This window comes from Macaca fascicularis, chromosome 19, assembly GCF_037993035.2.
Source record: "Macaca fascicularis isolate 582-1 chromosome 19, T2T-MFA8v1.1".
Lineage (NCBI taxonomy): Eukaryota > Metazoa > Chordata > Mammalia > Primates > Cercopithecidae > Macaca > Macaca fascicularis.
Genome location: NC_088393.1, coordinates 41,869,510 through 41,888,345, shown reverse-complemented (window position 1 = coordinate 41,888,345; position 18,836 = coordinate 41,869,510). Strand labels below are relative to the sequence as shown.

The 18,836-nt window shown below is 45.9% G+C and overlaps 1 protein-coding gene across 5 annotated transcripts in view; it reads right to left on the bottom strand.

Annotated features, from left to right (window-relative positions):
- Window positions 1–18,836, bottom strand: part of WTIP (WT1 interacting protein) — a 77,983-nt gene continuing 59,147 nt past the window's right edge. For 2 of the 5 annotated variants that reach the window (XR_012427432.1, XM_045380933.3), the window contains 3 exons: window positions 7,297–7,402; window positions 3,807–3,965; window positions 1–3,304 (listed from right to left, as the gene is read on the bottom strand). Coding sequence is in view for 4 of the 5 variants with exons in the window: in XM_045380933.3 (XP_045236868.2) it covers window positions 3,231–3,304; window positions 3,807–3,965; window positions 7,297–7,402 (339 nt within the window). In the remaining variant the exon portion in view is untranslated. The remainder of the gene's footprint in view (window positions 3,305–3,806; window positions 3,966–7,296; window positions 7,403–18,836) is intronic. The other 3 variants (XM_045380931.3, XM_045380932.3, XM_065536427.1) reach the window with 2 other exon arrangements.

Below are 18,836 nucleotides of genomic sequence, written 5' to 3'. Positions count from 1 at the left end.
TTTGAGACAAATTTAAGAGTCCTTTATTAGCCGGCGACTGAGAGACGGCCAAGAGACGGCTAATGCTCAAAATTCTCTTGGCCCCTAGGAAGGGGTTTGATTTTCTTTTATATTTCGGGTTAGGAAGGGGAGGGGGAGCTCAGTTGCAACAACAATTCTACAGAAGTAAAAACATGTACAAAGTTTAAAAAAATAAGACAAATGATTACAGAGAAACAGTTTCCAGGTGTAAGGGCTCTAAATCTTTCATAAGATGTTATATACGTGGGCTCTGTCAGACACAAACTCAAGGCTTTACGGTGTTATCTCTTGAGCAAAATCCTGGGAACTTCATACTTTGCTTGCTTCAGTACCTTATCAGTTAATTGGACTCTTTGATATGTTGAGAGTCTGCTTACACAAGTTAACTCCTTGAGGAAGGGGGTGGGTGGGGAGTCCCTGAAGCCTTGCCAATGACACAGCCAAATGGAGTTCGTCCGGCTTTCTCAGCTAAGGGAGAGCTTATTCATGTGGAAACAAGGCTAGGAGATTAAGGGAGAAAGGGAAAGTCTAAAAACAAAGTTAGTAAAAAAGCAAGGTTAGGTATTATATTCCCCACTTGTGTTTTTGGGGGAATCAAATCATTGATTCCTCAGTTATAACAAGGGGGTCATATTGAGTTTTAAGACACATAAGTTTGACAGAAGCTGTGCGTTGCTTTGCAAAGTTAACAAACCAATTTAATATACAAGGCCCAAAAATTAAGCTTAACAGTAGGATGAGGAGGGGTCCGGCTAACGCAGTGATTAAAGTAGTTAGCCATGGGTTACAGATGAACATGCTTTGATGCCAGGGGATGTTATTTTCTCGTTCTTGCTGACATCTATCCAGATTTTCTCGAACCTTTTGAAGAGTATCTTTTACGACTCCAGATTGATTGGCATAGAAGCAACAACTGTCTCCCAGATCTGCGCATAAACCTCCTTGAGAGAGGAATAGTAGATCCAAGCCTTGGCGGTTTTGAAGAACTACTTCAGCCAGAGACTCTACCTGGGAATGTAGTATATCTATGGCAGACCGGAGGTTACTTAAATCAGAATCTACCTGTTGAGATAGGGACATTAGTCCAGTTTCCCCTTGAACCAAGGCAGCCATACTGATAGCTGCTGATCGGGCTATGCTAAGGCCAGCCAAGAGGGGAACTAGGAGCGGGGTGGCGTGGTGGAACCTGGGATGTAACTCAGGGGGAGCGATGAGAACTTGTCCTTCTGGTCCACTGTACACGTATACCTCGGGAAGTACATGAACTAACACGCACAGGAGAGGTCCTGGTTCAGTCCCGTTAATGCAGCGAGTGAGACCTGAGGTGCAGGCCAACCAGGTATTGTTAGGCGCTTGGTAAGAGACTGAGGTGCTTATGGAAGTAAGCAGGGACTGATTACAAGCAGCCTGAAAAGGAGAAGCAGATAAGTTATACCCAATACTAATTAGACACGAAGCATTTCCAGACACATCTCCTAGTGTGAGAGCACGGGGTCGTGCACGACAGGATAGAGGGCCATGTTTAAGTGTGGCTTCTACTCCTAATCCTACATAAAAAGGGGGCTTTGCTTTTAAACATAGCCAGCAATCTTGAGCTAGTTTAGGCTGGGTGAGGTTAAGGAGGTGATGTACTCTGCCTAGTATAGACATCAGGCTGGGTTGAAAATGTTGTCGTTTTAGCTGGGGTTTAGGAACTAAGAATGGCGGTAGAACAGTTAAATCAACTTTGTCAGGGTGCTTTTGGAACACAGGGTCACCTAGATCAGTTAATGGCCCGATTGGCTTAGGAGGGCTCTCTGAGACCAGAATTTTCTTTTGGATGGTGAACATAGTCCCAATATCAAATCCTGGGATATAAAGTCTTAATCCCCATGACATGCCGTAATACCATTGAGCTGAATTAGGGTCATGGACAGTTATAGTAAGAGGATTACAATTTTTTCTAGTACACAATCTAGGACGAGAAGCACGACTTATGGAAAGAGTTGAAGATCGGGTTGATCCTCCAGAGTAAGTGGCTAAAGTTACACATGTCCAATCAGGGCAGAAAAACTGGTAAGTATCTCGACAGCTAGAGTCAGGGTGATTTCCAGGACAGAGATAAAAGTCAGTATTTTGGAGTCCTTTTTCTGCACCTCTGGAGCTTCCACATCCAGTCTGGCTCCCAGAGTGTCCAAATCCTGCCGCAAGGTCGACACTTCCCGCCCCTGTGACCGGCAGATTGCGTTGCTCTTCCTGGGTGCGGGCTGGTTCTGGAAACAGCACACATAAATCAACTGCAAGGGAGACGTCCTTGGAGGTACCTGCCCTCCAAGTAGTGTTTGCAAATACACGTCCTGTCGTGAAAGAGGTGAGGAGAAAGGAATAGGAAGGCACAGAGGACATGATAGGCAAAAACAAACAGGAGAGGTAAATAAAAAGAATTAATCTAAGAGCTTCACCCGACTTAGGTGCAGTTTCAAGGGGCCTGACCCAGGCTTGAGGACCCATGTTTCTAGTTGGGCTCTGTTGGCCTGTCTGATGCGGGAGTGATGAATCCAAGCAGGAATGCCGTCCACCTTCACAGCCGTTGGCGTGGTGAGGATGACAGTGTGTGTGTGGTACCTTCCAAGCAGGAGTGAGTCCTTCTCTCTGAAACTTCTTGATTTTTATTGGCTCCGAGATCTGAAGCCAGTTTTTCTTCTGTTGAGTACGTGGGATTGTCAAGCAGATCTGGCTGTGAAAAGGATACTGCGGGTAGTAAGTTTAGAGGCGTGACTAGAAGTCAGGTTGAGTCCCAAGCCTCTGAGTCAGCTTTCTGGTTACCACGGGCAACGGCCGTGTTTTCTCTTTGATGTTCTTTGCAGTGGATCACAGCTACCTGCTGGGGGAGCCACAGGGCTTCAAGCAGAGCTAGAATTTCTCCTTTGTTTTTGATAGTCTTTCCTGCCGAGGTAAGTAGCCCGCGTTCCTGATAGATGGCTCCATGTACACAGTACAGTAGCAAAGGCGTACCTGCTGTCAGTGTAAATGTTAATACTTTTATCCTTACCCCATCGGAGAGCCTGAGTGAGGGCAATCAATTCCGCTTTTTGTGCTGAGATGTTTGCTGGCAAAGCCTGGGCCCATAGCACATCTGTCTCCGTAGTAACGGCTGCACCAGCCTTTCATACCCCCTGCTGGAGGAAGCTGCTACTGTCTGTAAACACGGTGGCGTGCGTCCGCCTTCTTTAGGGGCGCATCTTGGAGATCAGGTCGGCCAGTTTCTGTAGTTCCTGACAGTCATGGACAGGAGTAGTGAAGTCTGGATCAGGGAGTAGAGTAGCTGGATTGAGACATCTTGAAGGAAAGTCAGACAAGGCTGATCTAACAGTAAACCCTGATACTGCAGTATGAGGGGCCGTAAGGGTTAAACTTTGGCCCAGAATTAACTTAGCCTCTTGGACTAGGTTTGCCGTAGCCGCTATGGCTTGCAGACAACTTGATTATCCAGAGGCCACAGGATCCAGCCTCTTAGACAAATAGGCTACCAGGCGTCTCCAGGGTCCTAAAGCCTGAGTAAGCACCCCTTTAGCAACTCCCTGGCTTTCGTGGACAGACAAGTGAAACAGCTTTGAGATATTCGGGAAGGCTAGAGCAGGGGCTTCAGTTAATGCCTTTTTCAGGTTTTGAAAAGCCCGTTCTTCTGTGTCTGTCCAAACTAGCGGGTCATTCCCTCCTGTAGCAGTGTACAGGGGCTTGGCAATCTCCGCGAACCCCAATATCCAGAGGTGACAATATCCCACAGCCCCCAGGAATTCACGTACCTGTCTCTTGGTGGTGGTGGTGGGAGTGGGAATTCATAGGATGGTTTCTTTTCGGGCACCAGTGAGTGCCCTTTTTCCTTGGTTTATCTTGCATCCCAGGTAGGACACTCTGGGAAGACAAATCTGGGCCTTTTTGGCTGAGACTCCACACCAGAGCTCCTGAAGGAGGTAAAGCAGGTCTCTAGTATGTTGCAGGCAACTGTCCATAGTTTCAGGAGCTAATAAAAGTTCATGTACATATTGATGAAGAGTACAGTTAGGGTGGCTAGCTCGGCATGGTGTAAGATCTTGCTGGAGAGCCCCTCCAAAAACGGTTGGGGAGTTTTTAAAACCCTGAGGTAATCGAGTCCAAGTCAATTGGGTAGTGTCCCCAGAGCTAGGATCTGTCCATTCAAACGCAAAGATCGGCTGGCTCTTGGGGGCCAGAGGAATAGCAAAAAAAGCATCCTTTAGGTCAAGGACAGTGTATACTGTATGTTCTGGCAGGAGCAGGCTAAGTAGAGTATAAGGATTAGGGACGGTTGGATGGACAGTAACAGTCAATTTGTTAACTTCCCTTAAGTCTTGTACCGCCCAGTAATCATTCGTTCCAGGTTTCTGGACTGGCAAAAATGGAGTATTCCAGGCAGACTGACATGGTGTGAGCATGCCAGCTTGTAACAGTCGCTGAATATGGGGATTAATTCCCTGCCTAGCCGGCTGACACATGGGATATTGTTTCACCTGGACCGGCATGGCGGTGGCCAGGAGTTCTACAACCACTGGTGGATGGTGTTTAGCCAGTCCTAGGGAGTTTGACTTGGCCCAAACTCGGGAAAAGAGTGTAAGTCCAACAGGAGAGGATCAGTACTATTTTCCAGTGGTTGTGATGGCGAAACTAAAAGGTATTCCTCCGACAGAGGGGTAGTTAGCAGGAGTTGAGCAGTGGGGGGCGCTGTATTTCCTAGTGTGAGGTGAGCCTGCTGAGCTGAGAAGATAGAAGCCTATAACTTATGGAGCAGGTCTCATCCGAGGAGAGGAAAAGGACACTCTGGAACCACAAGAAATGAGTGAGTCACTCTTTCCTGTCCCAAGCTCACTTCTCATGAGTGTGTGACAGGATATTCTTGAATAGCTCCGATAGCTCCTTGTACAGCCACTCTCTTAGTGGAGACACTGCTCAAGGGGGTCTGCAGTACCGAATGCTCTACCCCGGTAGCTACTAGAAAGCATACAGGCTGGTCTCCCCAATGTAGCAGTCACCATGAGCTCCTGGGGGCCAAGAGCAAGGGAGCCCTGGCCCCGTCAGTCTTCAGGCTCTTCCGTAATGGGGAGGGTAAGGACCTTTTTCTTTTCTAATTTTTCCTCTGGCTGAAGCGGGCATTCCTTTTTCCAGTGTCCAGTCTGCTTGCAATAAGTACATTAGTCCTTCCTTAAGCGGGGCTGTCCACCTCTTTTTCCCTTCTGGTGGCGGAAAAAGGTTCCAAGGGAGCAGGATGGTTATAAGGCAGCAGGACTGGGTCGGGGAGACTCTCCTCTTCATCAGAGGGAGGCAATACAGGGGGAGCCGAACTGGCTAAGGGTCGAGACGAAAATGCGGTCTGGCTCAAAACGACCTTGGAGGCAGAATTATGAATGGTGCATGAGCGGAACCATGGAGGGGGGCTCCTGATCAAACTCAGCCATTGGTCAATGTAGGGAAACTGATCAGGGTGGCCGGGAGCTTCAGTAACAACCCACCACACAGCCTGAACAATTGCGAGGTTCAGTGACCCTACTGGGGGCCACCCGACTCCAAACTTTGGCCATTCTACTTCGCAGAGTGTCCAGAGCTTGCCTTTTATTAAGGCAGACCCCATAGTCCCCTGAGAAGCCTAGAGAAAAATTCTGCAACATACATTGGAGAGGGCTCCAATCCTTACAAGGCTGGAAAGAGGAGTTTCCCATTTTTGGAGGCAATTTAACAAGGTTTGAGCAGAGATATTAAACCCAGCACGGACAGAGAAACTCACTCCCTGGTGGGCGGAGTATCGGAAGAACAGAATTAACATAACCAGAAGGAGCAAAAAGACCACAATTGCTAATGCCACTTCCCACATTTTGGTTAACTGTAGTTTTAAGATTGAGGGAGGAGGACTGGAGGCCGACCCCAAGGTCTCCTTGACTGGACGGACCTAGGTGTCCTTCCTCTTTCCCTGGACCTGTAGCCTAAATACTTTTGGTGTCTCCATGACTCAAAGGCAAATAGCCCAAACTCAGCCTTTTCTTTCAAGGGTTTGAGGAGTGACAGCAGAGCCACATCCTGGAGTTGCTAGACTTGCTGTGACACCGGAAAATGAGAGGTACAGGGTAAGGTGTGGGGATAAGGAGGAAAAGGGCCACTCAGATCTTTCCTAAGGTAGGAGAGTAGCCACCGAGGAATAGAATAAGAGTCTAACCAAAGTAAAGCAGTGTGGGCATAGGTTTCTCTGCACAGTGCCCTATTTAAGGGCACAGGAAAAGTTACAGGATGACAAAAGAGATGAGCAAGGAGGTCTGCAGGGTGGCTATTTTGAACCCACCACAGGTTTAGTCTGGGGTGGCCCAGTCACTTGGACATGGGGTGTGACTATCTAAATGCCAGCAACCTTCACGGTGCCAGAAATCCCAATCAGGTGAATGTTCTTCACATTCGTTTCCATAACAACACCTGATTTGTTTCTGACAGAAAAGGCAGGACTGTGGTGGCCAGCCTAAACGATTGATGAGAAATTTAACCTCCTGTGATAAAAAATCAACACTAAGGACCTTGAAGAAATTCTTGCCCAGACGTCTTGGGCAATATCGACGACCTGACATACGAAACTTTGACAACCATTAAATAGAACAATAGACACCGAGCAGGACAATAAACATAAAACAAACTATAGACCCTAGGGTATATAAACAATTATAGCAGTTTTTTTTTCTTTAGACAGACAAGGGGAGGGGGTCCCGTGTTGGGATCAGATGCCCGCCTGGCCACTCCCCTGAGGGGACTTGGGCTCCTCTTAGCATTGGCGGGCCGGTATAAACCCCCGGCTTGGATCGAGCTATGCCCAATGCTGCCTTAAGCCTTATGAGGTCACCACGGAACTGCAGGTGAGGGCCCACTCAAACTCCGTAGCTTTCACCATGGAGCTACAAACTGGAGATCCATAAGCATGCCCCTGGACTCCTCAGTCATACACACATTCACTCAGAGTTTATAACAATATTATATATATATATATATATATATTTTTTTCCATTTTAAACAAAAGGTCTCGGGAGACCCGAACGAGAAGAGGAGGTAGTGGGAGTGATAGAGAAAGGGGGAGAAAGAGAGAGAAAGAAAGAGGAAGAGAGTGAGAGACTAGTCTTAATGGAGAGGCCAGCCTGCCAGAAACCAAGACTCGATCCTCCAGCATCCTGGAGTATGGATAGTCAAAGAGAGGGATGCCCTCGTCAGGGCTGCCCCCCTCTCACCAAATCGAAGTCAAATCTGACTTACCTGACCCCGGGGTCAGAAGCTGAGGACTCAGAGGTTGAATTTTTGTCAGCACACACACACGGTAGTCGATCTGCTCTCCTCCGGAAGACGGTCGCCTTTCAGGGACCTGTAAAATTTCTTTTTCAGGTGGCACCCCCACCTATAAGCGGGCCATCCGACCAGGGGAGGCCGGAGCGAGCCCGGCTCTTGCCCAGTGGTGAAGTAGATCTCGCTGGGGCCTCCAAATGTTGTACCTGAGCGAGTTAGAGCAACGCCACACTTTAAGACAAATTTAAGAGTCCTTTATTAGCCGGTGACCGAGAGACAGCTAATGCTCAAAATTCTCTCGGCCCTGAAGAAGGGGCTTGTTCTTTTTTTTTTTTTTTTTTTTTTTTTGAGACGGAGTCTCGCTCTGTCGCCCAGGCTGGAGTGCAGTGGCCGGATCTCAGCTCACTGCAAGCTCTGCCTCCCGGGTTCACGCCATTCTCCTGCCTCAGCCTCCCGAGTAGCTGGGACTACAGGCGCCCGCCACCTCACCCAGCTAATTTTTTTTTGTATTTTTAGTAGAGACGGGGTTTCACCGTGTTAGCCAGGGTGGTCTTGATCTTGACCTCGTGATCTGCCCGTCTTGGCCTCCCAAAGTGCTGGGATTACAGGCTTGAGCCACCGCGCCCGGCCTTGATTTTCTTTTATATTTCGGGTTAGGAAGGGGAGGGGGAGCTCAGTTGCAACAATTCTACAGAAGTAAAAACATGTAAAAAGTTTAAAAAAAAAAAAAAAGACAAATGATTACAGAGAAACAGTTTCCAGGTGCAAGGGCTCTAGCTCTTTCATAAGATGTTATATATGTGGGCTCTGCCAAACACAAACTCAAGGCTTTATTTATGGTGTTATCTCTTGAGCAAAATCCTGGGAACTTCATACATTGCTTGCTTCAGTACCTTATCAGTTAATTAGACTCTTTGATATGTTGACAGTCTGCTTACAAGTTAACTCCTTGAGGAAGGGGGTAGGTAAGGAGTCCTTGAAGCCTTGCAAATGATGGAGCCAAAAGGAGTTCATCCAGCTTTCTCAGCTAAGGGAGAGCTTATTCATGTGGAAACAAGGCTAGGAGATTAAGGGAGAAAGGGAGAGTCTAAAAACAAAGTTAGTAAAAAAGCAAGGTTAGGTATTACAAAGGGAGAAAAGAAAGCTAAGAAATTTTTCTGAAGGTCAGCCCAGGGACTCAGTCTCACTGATAAAACTGAGATGTAATCATGAGATTAAAAAATGCTGCCTCTCCACAATACCTTATCACCACATCAACAGGTCTGCAGTATAATAACAGCAGATGGGCCAGGCGCAGTGGCCCATGCCTGTAATCCCAGCACTTTGGGAGGCTGAGGTGGGTGGATTACTTGAGGTCAGGAGTTCAAGACCAGCCTGGCCAACACATCGAAACTCTGTCTCTACTAAAAATACAAAAATTAGCTGAGCGTGGTGGTATGTATCTGTAATTCCAGCTACTCAGAAAACTGAGGCAAGAGAATCACTTGATCCTGGGAGGCAGAAGTTGCAGTGAACCAAGATTGCACCACTACACTCCAGCCTGGGTGATGGAGGGATACCTTATTTCAAAAAATAATAAAATAAATAATAATAATAATAAAAAACAGTAGATGGTAACTGATAGAGCTGCAAGACACAGACAGGAATTTCTAGGGAAACCCACAGACAACAGCAGAGATACCAATAAGGATATTAGAGGAAATTTAATCCCCCGAAATCTACTGCTACAGCAAATAATAAACAGCCAAAATTCTAGCCAGATAAACACAAAACCTCGCAGGAAAGTCCTATTAACTTTAGTTCATATTACCCAATACATCATGTCTGGCTATCAACAAAAATAGCATAACATGATAAAAGGTAAAGGCTCTAGACTGAGTTGTGTACATCCCTCCCCACCAAATTCATGTTAAAACCCTAATCCCCAATGTGATTGTATTGGAGACAGACTTTAAAGAGGTAATTAAGGTTAAATGAGGTGTAAGGATGGATCCCTAAACAAATAAGATTAGAGTACTTATAGGAAAAGGAAGAGAAACCCAGGGTGTGTGCTCACAGACTGAAGGCCATGTCAAGACACAGCAAGAAGGCAGCCATCTGCATGCCTGCAAGAGAGTCCTCACCAAAACCCAACTCTGCTGACATCTTGATCTAGGCGTTCCATTCTCCAGGATTATGAGCAAATAAATTTCTTTTGTTTATGTCATTCAGTCTGTGGCATTCTGTTAAGAAGAATAACCCAAGAAAACTAACGCATCAGGAAGAAACACATTAGGAAGAGACAAAGCAGCTGTCACAACAAGACGCTGGGGCAGAGAGGTTGGAATTATCACACCAGGATTTTAAGTTGTAATTAATATGCTAAGGATTCTAATGGAAAAAGTGGCCAACAGGCAAGAACACATGTGTAATGTAAGCAGAGAGATGCAAACACTAAAAAAAAAAAAAAAAAAAAATCAAAAAGAAATGCTAATGCCGGGCGCGGTGGCTCACGCCTGTAATCCCAGCACTTTGGGAGGCCGAGGCGGGCGGATCACAAGGTCAGGAGATTGAGACCACGGTGAAACCCCGTTTCTACTAAAAATACAAAAACTTAGCCGGGCACGGTGGCGGGCGCCTGTAGTCCCAGCTACTCAGGAGGCTGAGGCAGGAGAATGGCGTGAACCCGGGAGGCGGAGCTTGCAGTGAGCCGAGATTGCGCCACTGCATTCCAGCCTGGGCGACAGAGCGAGACTCTGTCTCAAAAAAAAAAAAAAAAAAAAAAAAAAGAAATGCTAGAAATAAAAAACACTGTTAACAGAAATGAAGAATGTCTTTGATGGGCTTATCAACAGACTACAGAAGGTCAAGGAAAGAATCTGTGAGTGTGAAACATGTTGATAGAAACTTCCCAAACTGGAAAGCAAAAAGAGAGAGAAAAGGAGAGAGCGAGGGAGGGAACTGAAACAGAACATCCAAGAACTATGGACAGTTATAAAAGATGTAGGGCATAATGAGAATGAATCCTAGAGGAGGAGAGAAAGGAGCAGAAAACCTATTTGAAGTGATAATGACTGAAAGTCTTCCAAACTTACTGGCAGACATCAAAAAGCACAGACATAGGAAGTTGAGAGAAGATCAAGCAAGATTGTGATACGACATACATTTGGTTTTTGTCACCACTTCCTCTCGGAGTGCTGACACCCCTTGAATGTACTGAGTGACAGGAATGTCTTTTGTTATTAATAGTGAGCCCCACTGACGACACCTGAGTTTATGCTAAAGAGGTACTTAAGGTAGAGCATCTGGATAGCCTCAGGATGGGCTATAAGATATTGATGCTTCATGCAGTTGAATTTCTATTTATGATGGTCAATTGCATTATTCATCACACAATTTAACAATAAAAGTACATGTCCACTTTTCCTTGGTCATAGTCTCTGCATTAATTAAATTAAACTCTCCCTTTTCCAACCCTCATACTTTGGGCATTAATATAATACATTTTGCCCAGCTACATATTTTAGTTTATTTTTTTCATTTAGTTTATTTCCTATCTTTTAAGTTTTTATTCTTCTCTATACAGCATAAAATTCCTGATGGATTACTACACCTTAATGCTGTGGTCCCATCCATTGAGGCCTCCATAGCCAATATCCAATATTATTAAAATTGCTGATTCTATTCAGTCAACAACTGGTATATATTTTGCTTTTATAGATTTGGCTAACATGATCTGTTCAGTGCCAATTCCAACAGCCTCTCTACTGCAATTTATCTCCACCTCTGAAGGCATGCAACACACCTTTCCCAGGCTACCCAGAGGGTACCTCGTCAGCTTTGGCATCATGTACAATATTTGCAGACAAGATCTGAACTGCATCCGTCTTTCTTTCTCTAAGAGCACAGGTATGACATGATATTAATAACATGCTCCTCCCAGGAGACTCATTTGAAACATTCATTAAGGACATATAAGTCCAATCTTTTAGTACATTTTGGGTCCTGGTGGCAACATGTTCCACATTTACAAATTTTACTTCCAAATTAAAATCAGTAGCCCAGGCTGGAAGCAGTGGCTCATGCCTGTAATCCCAATACTTTGGGAGTCCAAGTGGGGAGGATCGCTTGAGTCAGGAGTTTGAGACCATCCTGGGCAAAATAGGGAGTCCCCATCTCTACTAAATGAAAATAATAATGAAAAACCCCTAGCTGGGCATGGTGGCATGCACCTGTGGTCCCAGCTTCTCAGGAGGCTGAGGTAGGAGGATTACTTGGGCCCAGGAGGTTGAGGCTACTGTGAGCTGTGATTGTGCCAGTGCACTCCAGTCTGGGTGACAGAGCAGAACCCTGTCTCAGAAAAAAAAAAATAGGTAGGTACTCCTGTTACTGCTCTCAAAGCCTCCTTCACTGTAGAGTTTTTGACAACCTCCTCTTATCCCTCCTGGAGCCTTTGACCACATATGATGGCCATAAATTGCCCAAGGACTTCTGATGCAAGAAATTTCCCTCTTGGCCTCATGCTATACATTCTTAAACAATAAATGATGGCTACTTACTGGGCTTTCCTGGAAATACAGAGACACAGACCCTGAGCCTGTGCCCCTCCATACCCAGCTGCTCATAATGCTTTGGGTCATGGACACAGCACCCCACAAGCTGGGCATGGCTACTGAGGCCTCCCTAGATAGGATGGAACCAAACCTAGGTCCTCTGGTATGTTCCACCTACAGGAGGGGGTGATCTCCTCTGTCCTCCAGTCCAAAACACAAACCCCTAAAGGCCTGTATCTCAACTCAGGCCTTAACTTATCTTCATAAATGTTTGCTCTTGTCCCCGTCCCATAAGTGCTGGAGGCCAGATTAAGGGCTCATACTCCCTTGTGACCCATTAACCATGAATTTTCCCACAGGCTAAGCAGCTGCTGTGCTGATCTGATATGGGACTCATTGGAACCTAAACTTCCACCAAAAAACAAATCAGAAACCTTGTCTCCCTTCATACACGACACTTTCTTCCATATCCTCAAATGGCAAAAGGAGCAAACAAGTTTGGGCCTCTTTTATGAGGACACTAATCCATTCACGAGAACTCCAGCCTCATGACTTAGTATCTCCTCAAAGGTCTCACCTCTTAATAGTATTAAACTGAGGATTTGGTTTCAACATATGAATTTGGTGGCAGGGGCAGGGGACAGACATTCACATCATAGCATGCCCTGAATCTTAAACAGCTTCAGCATCAACATAAACTGGCATTTATTCTCCCAAGTTCATATTCTAAAATGTGCCCTTGACCAGAAAAATCCCAACAGCAAAAATCACTGACTGTAAATACTGCATTATTTTAAATAGGAAAGGGACAGAAGGCAGCTAAGAACTAGTGGAAGGGAGTGGATTCAGTATTGCATGTAATGTTTTCCTTCTCCTTATTTCTCTCTCTCTCTCTGCCCCATTTTCTTTCTCAAGTGTCTGGCATAATATTTGTTTAAAACAGACTTGCTTATACCTGTGATTCTCTCTACCTCACACCCAATTTCTCCTTCTCAGTCTCTATACCAGTGCCTCTAACCTTTCTGCTAACAATGCAAGTCATGGTGTCACTAGAAAAGAGGTCTCGATCTAGACCCCAAGACAGGGTTCTTGGATCTGGTTCAGGAAGGAATTTAAGGTGAGTCATAGAGTGGAATGAAAGAAGCAAGTTTAGGCTGGGCAAGGCAGCTCACAACTGTAATCCCAGCACTTTGGAAGGCTGAGGCAGGCAGATCACAAGGTCAAGAGATTGAGACGATCCTGGCCAACATGATGAAACCCCATCTCTACTAAAAATACAAAAATTAGCTGGGCATGGTGGCGCATGCCTGTAGTTCCAGCTACTCAGGAGGCTGAGGCAGGAGAATCACTTGAACCTGGGAGGCAGAGGTTACAGTGAGCCGAGATCGCACCACTGCACTCCAACCTGGCAACAGAGCGAAACTCCATCTCAAAAAAACCAAAGGAAAGAAGCAAGTTTATTAGAAGCGACACCATTAGTGAGCAGCCCTCAGAAAGCAAGAGGGGGAATGCACTGGCTTTGTTTTAGGTTTTTCTTATATAGGGGTCTTATCTACAAAAAAACTAAGCTAAACTGTGTCTATGCGTGGGTGAGCAGGCACAATGACAAAATTTATTACTGTATTCATTTAAACTAGCCTTGACATTCTAGTGTGTAAATACATCAAAGCATAGCTATTATCTTGAAAGCATACATTGTTATGGGTACTGGGACATCTGGACTCTGCACTGTTGTAGGAGCGTCCCTGTAGGTATCTTTAGGCTGTTTCCTCAACTATAAACACCCCATGACTATGGCTCATGACCAGCAAGGAATGTACTTTGCTAGTCTCAAAATGGAGCTGTACTTAAGATGACATTCTTTGGCTTTGCTAGACTACTGCTTTCCCTACAATGGAGCACTCACAAGTTAGGGCTTTAGCGTCACAGGAATGCTTTTTACGAGATGGCCAGACATAGCTATTGAAACAAAAGGACTAGCCCTCCATTTAAAGTTCTTCTCACCTATGCCCTGAGTCACATCTAGTGCTTTAATGTTGGCTCTCTCTCCACTCATGAACTTAACTCATATTCCAAATATCGGAGGACTCACAATGGGAAGCCACCACAATTCTTCCAGGGAGCTCATGAGGAAAAGCAGCAACAATGAAGAATCCCTATGTAAGCTTTTCTGGATGGATTGAGCAGGGACTTTATGTCTTAAGTGTGGTTTAAAGTGGTTCCAGAGTGGTAGGGATCTTAGTTTTGTCTGAAAAAAAAAAAGTATATAATCTCTAGAAGAGAAAGGCACTTTCATCTAAGGATATAGGGAGGCTCCCTGAAATCTCTTTTCAAGGACAAAGATAACCAACAAAAAAGGAAGCAACCAAACTGATTGAAGAATTTAAAAATGAACATCCCAAGCCTGTAATCCCAGCACTTTGGGAGGCCGAGACGGGCGGATCACGAGGTCAGGAGATCGAGACCATCCTGGCTAACACGGTGAAATACAAAAAAATAGCCGGGCGAGATGGCGGGCGCCTGTAGTCCCAGCTACTCAGGAGGCTGAGGCAGGAGAATGGCGCAAACCCGGGAGGCGGAGCTTGCAGTGAGCTGAGATCCAGCCACTGCACTCCAGCCTGGGCGACAGAGCCAGACTCCTTCTCAAAAAAAAAAAATAATAAAATAAATAAATAAATAAATAAATAAATAAAAATGAACATCCAAAGGGGCCCATAAAATCTTCAGTTATTGCCATTATCAGATACATATTATGAAGCAACTATGCCTACCATGTTAAAAAATTTTTTTTGAAAAATTGAAATTAAAGTGTCCTGGAGAGACAATTATGAATGGGCAATAGATCGGAATAAATTATTCAGAATGCAACGCAGAGATTGAAGGATGGAAATTACAGAGAATTTAAGACACCTGGAGGATACAGAGTGGTAATACCTGCCTTATAATGAATTGGGGTTCTCAAGGGAGAGAAAGAATGGGCAAGAGGCAATACATGAGAGAGGAAGTGTTTGCTTAGCACCGAAGATGGCACGTCACAGATTCAGGTTGTTCAGCAAATCCCAAGCAGGAAAGATTTTAAGAATTTCATAACCAGAAACATTATGCCAAGCTCCAGAAAACACATTCAGTTACTACTTCAGTTGAAAGCTCAGGATTCTAAGTGGAAAATAATCTTAATAACCTAGTCACTGCACTATCTCCTTAAAATCTCATTTTTTTCTATGTCTCCTGCATTTTAATACTAAAAAGGTCATCATTCCAAAAGAACATTAACCAAAAGACCTGCAGTTCTCAGAGAAGACAATACTAAGGCCAACAGACATTTGAAAAGACTCTCAATCTCGTTAAGAATTAAACAATGCAACTTTAAGCCACGAGTTATGATTTCACACCTAGTAAATTATCAAAATTTTAAAGTTTCACAAATCCAGTGTTGGCAGTAAGAGTTGGCAACCAAAATAACCATAAACTCTAGTGGGAGTGAAAATTGGTACAACTTTGGAAAACAATTCATCATTGTACAGTAAAGTCATAAATGGGAACATACTTTGCACAATCCAGTCTTTCCTTATTACATACTCTGAGCCTTGAGAGGAAGCCAGCTGATGCCACAATGTTTTTTAAAACTATGGCTGCTATAGGAACTCACCACCACATCCACAGGATACACCAAGGTAGAAGTGTCAGAGCCAAAGCGACTCCATCTTGAATGGGGCCTGGGTAAAACAAAGCTGAGACCTACTTCCCAGACAGTTAAGGCATTCTAAGTCACAGGATAACACTGGAGGTCCGCACAAGACACAGGTCATAAAAGTCTTGCTGGTTAAACAGGTTGCAGTAAAGAAGCTGGCCAAAACCCACCAAAATCAAGATAGCAAGGAGAGTGACCTTTGGTAGTTCTCACTGCTCATTATATGCTAATTATATGCATTAGCACGCTAAGCGACACTTTTTCCCAGAAAAAGGCTAAGCCACCTTTTTCCCAGAAAACTCGTGAATAAACCACCCCTTGTTTAGCATATCATCAAGAAATAACTACAAGTATCCTTATTCCAACAGCCCAAGCTGCTGCTCTGCCAGTGAAGTACCCATTCTTTTGTGTCTTTACCTTCTTAATAAACTTGCTTTGGCTTTGCACTGTGGACGCCCACGGATTTTTCCTGCCTGAGATTTAAGAACCCTCTCTTGGAGTCTAGACTGGGACCCCTTTCTGGTAACAGAAGCACCGCTTCACGATCATGCAGGTCAGTACTTACCAAGTACTAAAAAGTCTATAGCCACACTATTTATAATTTTTAAAATGAACGAGGTCAATTAACATTTAATTTAAATGTTAAAAAGAAAGTATGCCGGGCGCGGTGGCTCACTCCTGTAATCCCTGCACTCTGGGAGGCCGAGGCGGGCGGATCATGAGGTCAGGAGATCGAGACTATCCTGCCTAACACGGTGAAACCCCGTCTCTACTAAAAAATACAAAAAATTAGCCGGGCGTAGTGGCAGGCGCCAGTAGTCCCAGCTACTCGGGAGGCTGAGGCAGGAGAATGGCGTGAACCCGGGAGGCGGAGCTTGCAGTGAGCCGAGATCGTGTCACTGCACTCCAGCGCTCCAGCCTGGGCGACAGAGCAAGACTCCGTCTCAAAAAAAAAAAAAAAAAGAAAGAAAGTAAACAAGCCAAATATACACAAACAGTAGACTGCTCTGGCTTGCATCCAGAGAGGTCCATTGCCCTTTTGGGTGGGCCGGGCAAGGTCAGGGCCTAAGAAGCACTTCTGGAGAGAGGGGGCGACAGGCTCTGATGGCTGCAGGAGGAGTGACTCCTCCCAGGATGAGGGTCTCCATCCTCCCAGTGCTCACTCAAGTTCAGTATTTCCAAGTCCTCCCAGGGGACGTAACGCACGTCAGAACGGCTGTCATTAGTGTCACATATACGTGTCCGCATGCATTTCCAGGAAATGTCCTTGGCCGGAGAACTACAGTTGTGACAGTCGGGTCACAGGGCGTTTTGTGAGCTATCGTCTTGGGCAAATGAGTGCCAAAAACACAAAAAGACCTCAAAAGGTGGACAGCACAGCAGCAGGGTTTGGGATGAGAGAAGCCCCTTTGCTAGCACCGGCGAGCACTTGCGCAGTACCAGCAAGTGCTGCCTACGGCCCGGAGGGAAACGTTTGTGTGAGCAAATGAATGACCCGGAAGACCTTAGGGCGCCTGCAGAGTTTTCTGGAAAGTGTAATTTCTTGGTCCGGGCGCCACTGGGTGGCCCTCGGTTCCGAGGTGTATCATTCACCACAGGACTGTGTGCCCCAGAACACTTCGCGCGTGGTTCTAACTAGCCGGCACTGAGACGACAGCCCCAGGCAGTTTAGTTTCTTACCAAGCCAAGACCGGTTTGCCCGCAGCTGACCAGGTCCGCGCCGCCGCAGAGACTCTTGGGAAGTGTGGTCTTCCGGTGCTTGCGGTTCGCTGCACTCGGCACTTTTGTCCCGCACGCGGAGGATTCTAGAAAATGTGGCTTGGCCTTAGGCGGTGCACTGGGTCAGTCTCGCGATAGCCTTAGGCCTGGCGGGGACTCCCAGGCTGAGGAACGATTCTGGGCAGTGTCGTTCCCGGAGGTCGGCGGCCGTTGCCCGCTCACCAGCTACGCGGTGCGTCCTGTCCGCAGAGATGCGGGGACGGTGAGGCCCCGTTGAGGACTCCGGCCAGTGCGAGTCCCGGGGGTGGCGGTGGGGCTCAGGCCCTGGGTCTGCCTCGTGGTGTGACCCTGGCCGGAGCCTTGGCTTTTCCTGGCCTTCGTGTCGTGCTGTGTAGAGGTGATGACGGCATCGACCTCTTGGCGCTGTTGTGAGAGCGAAGTGGGCGCCTGAGCAGACGCCAGCCACAGTTGTCTTTGGGTTATGTCGTCATGAAGTTGGTGCTTTGCAGTTGTGTAACCTTGAACAAATGGGTTCAGTATCTTGGAATTTTCAGTTTCGTCATCGTTTAAAAAGAGATCTGGAATAATGTGAATGCCCACCGTGCATTGGTCAAGATTGAACGAGCTGATAAAGTTACTACTGTTATTTTATGAGTCTTTTATGTGCAGAATAATTGATTTTCCTCTCAGGTGGCACCTGGTAAACGGTTAGCCCTTGTGGAGAAACACCCAGTTAGTTCCCAGGGAGAGATTGGGGCCCCGGAGAGTGATTACCAGTGTACCTTTCCATTAAGGTGTGTCACAGGTGCCGCAACATAAGCCTGATTTTTCATAACTGCTTTTTCCTGCCCTTCTGTGCCCTCAGGACACTGCCCAGCTCTAAGATAGCCTGGAAAGAGGACTCTGTTGGCTATTGGAAATTGCAGAGTAATGTCTCAAGTAAGTCGATGTGTCCCCAAATCTTCCTGAAACAACTTTTATCAGTTTGCTTTGCTTCTCCTGCCTGTTCCAACCAAATCAAGTCCATTTAAGGGACTGGATCTATGGTTCCTTTCACTATAAGAAGGATGGAGCCCACCGGAGAGCTCCAAGGTATTGTCCTTCTCACCCAGTGGTCCTCTTTTCTACAGTTTTCTGCTAGAAGATGTTCTAATCTTGCCAACATTTTTAAACTGTAATTCACGATGCAAGTTTGGAATGTAAGGTTATTTGCTTTATGGTTGTCAAAACCGTACCATGTGGTCTCAAGTCAAGAGATGTTTGCAGTCATCCTTGATTCTTCCCTTTCACTCATTGCTCATATTCAGGTCCTCTAGTTGGATATAAACAATACACTGTATACAGAATCTGACCATTCATTACCCTATCACCTCCACCACCACTACCACCCCAGTCCAAACACCTGGATTATTGTGGTAGCCTCCTAGCTGGATTCCTTGCATCTGCCCTTAACCCTCATCAGTCTGTTCTCAGTACAGCAGTCACCGTGATCCTATCCTTACATAAATTTCTGTCATTCCTTAACTTAAAATTTTTCAATGTCTCTAACTCAGAGTCACTTCTGCAATAAC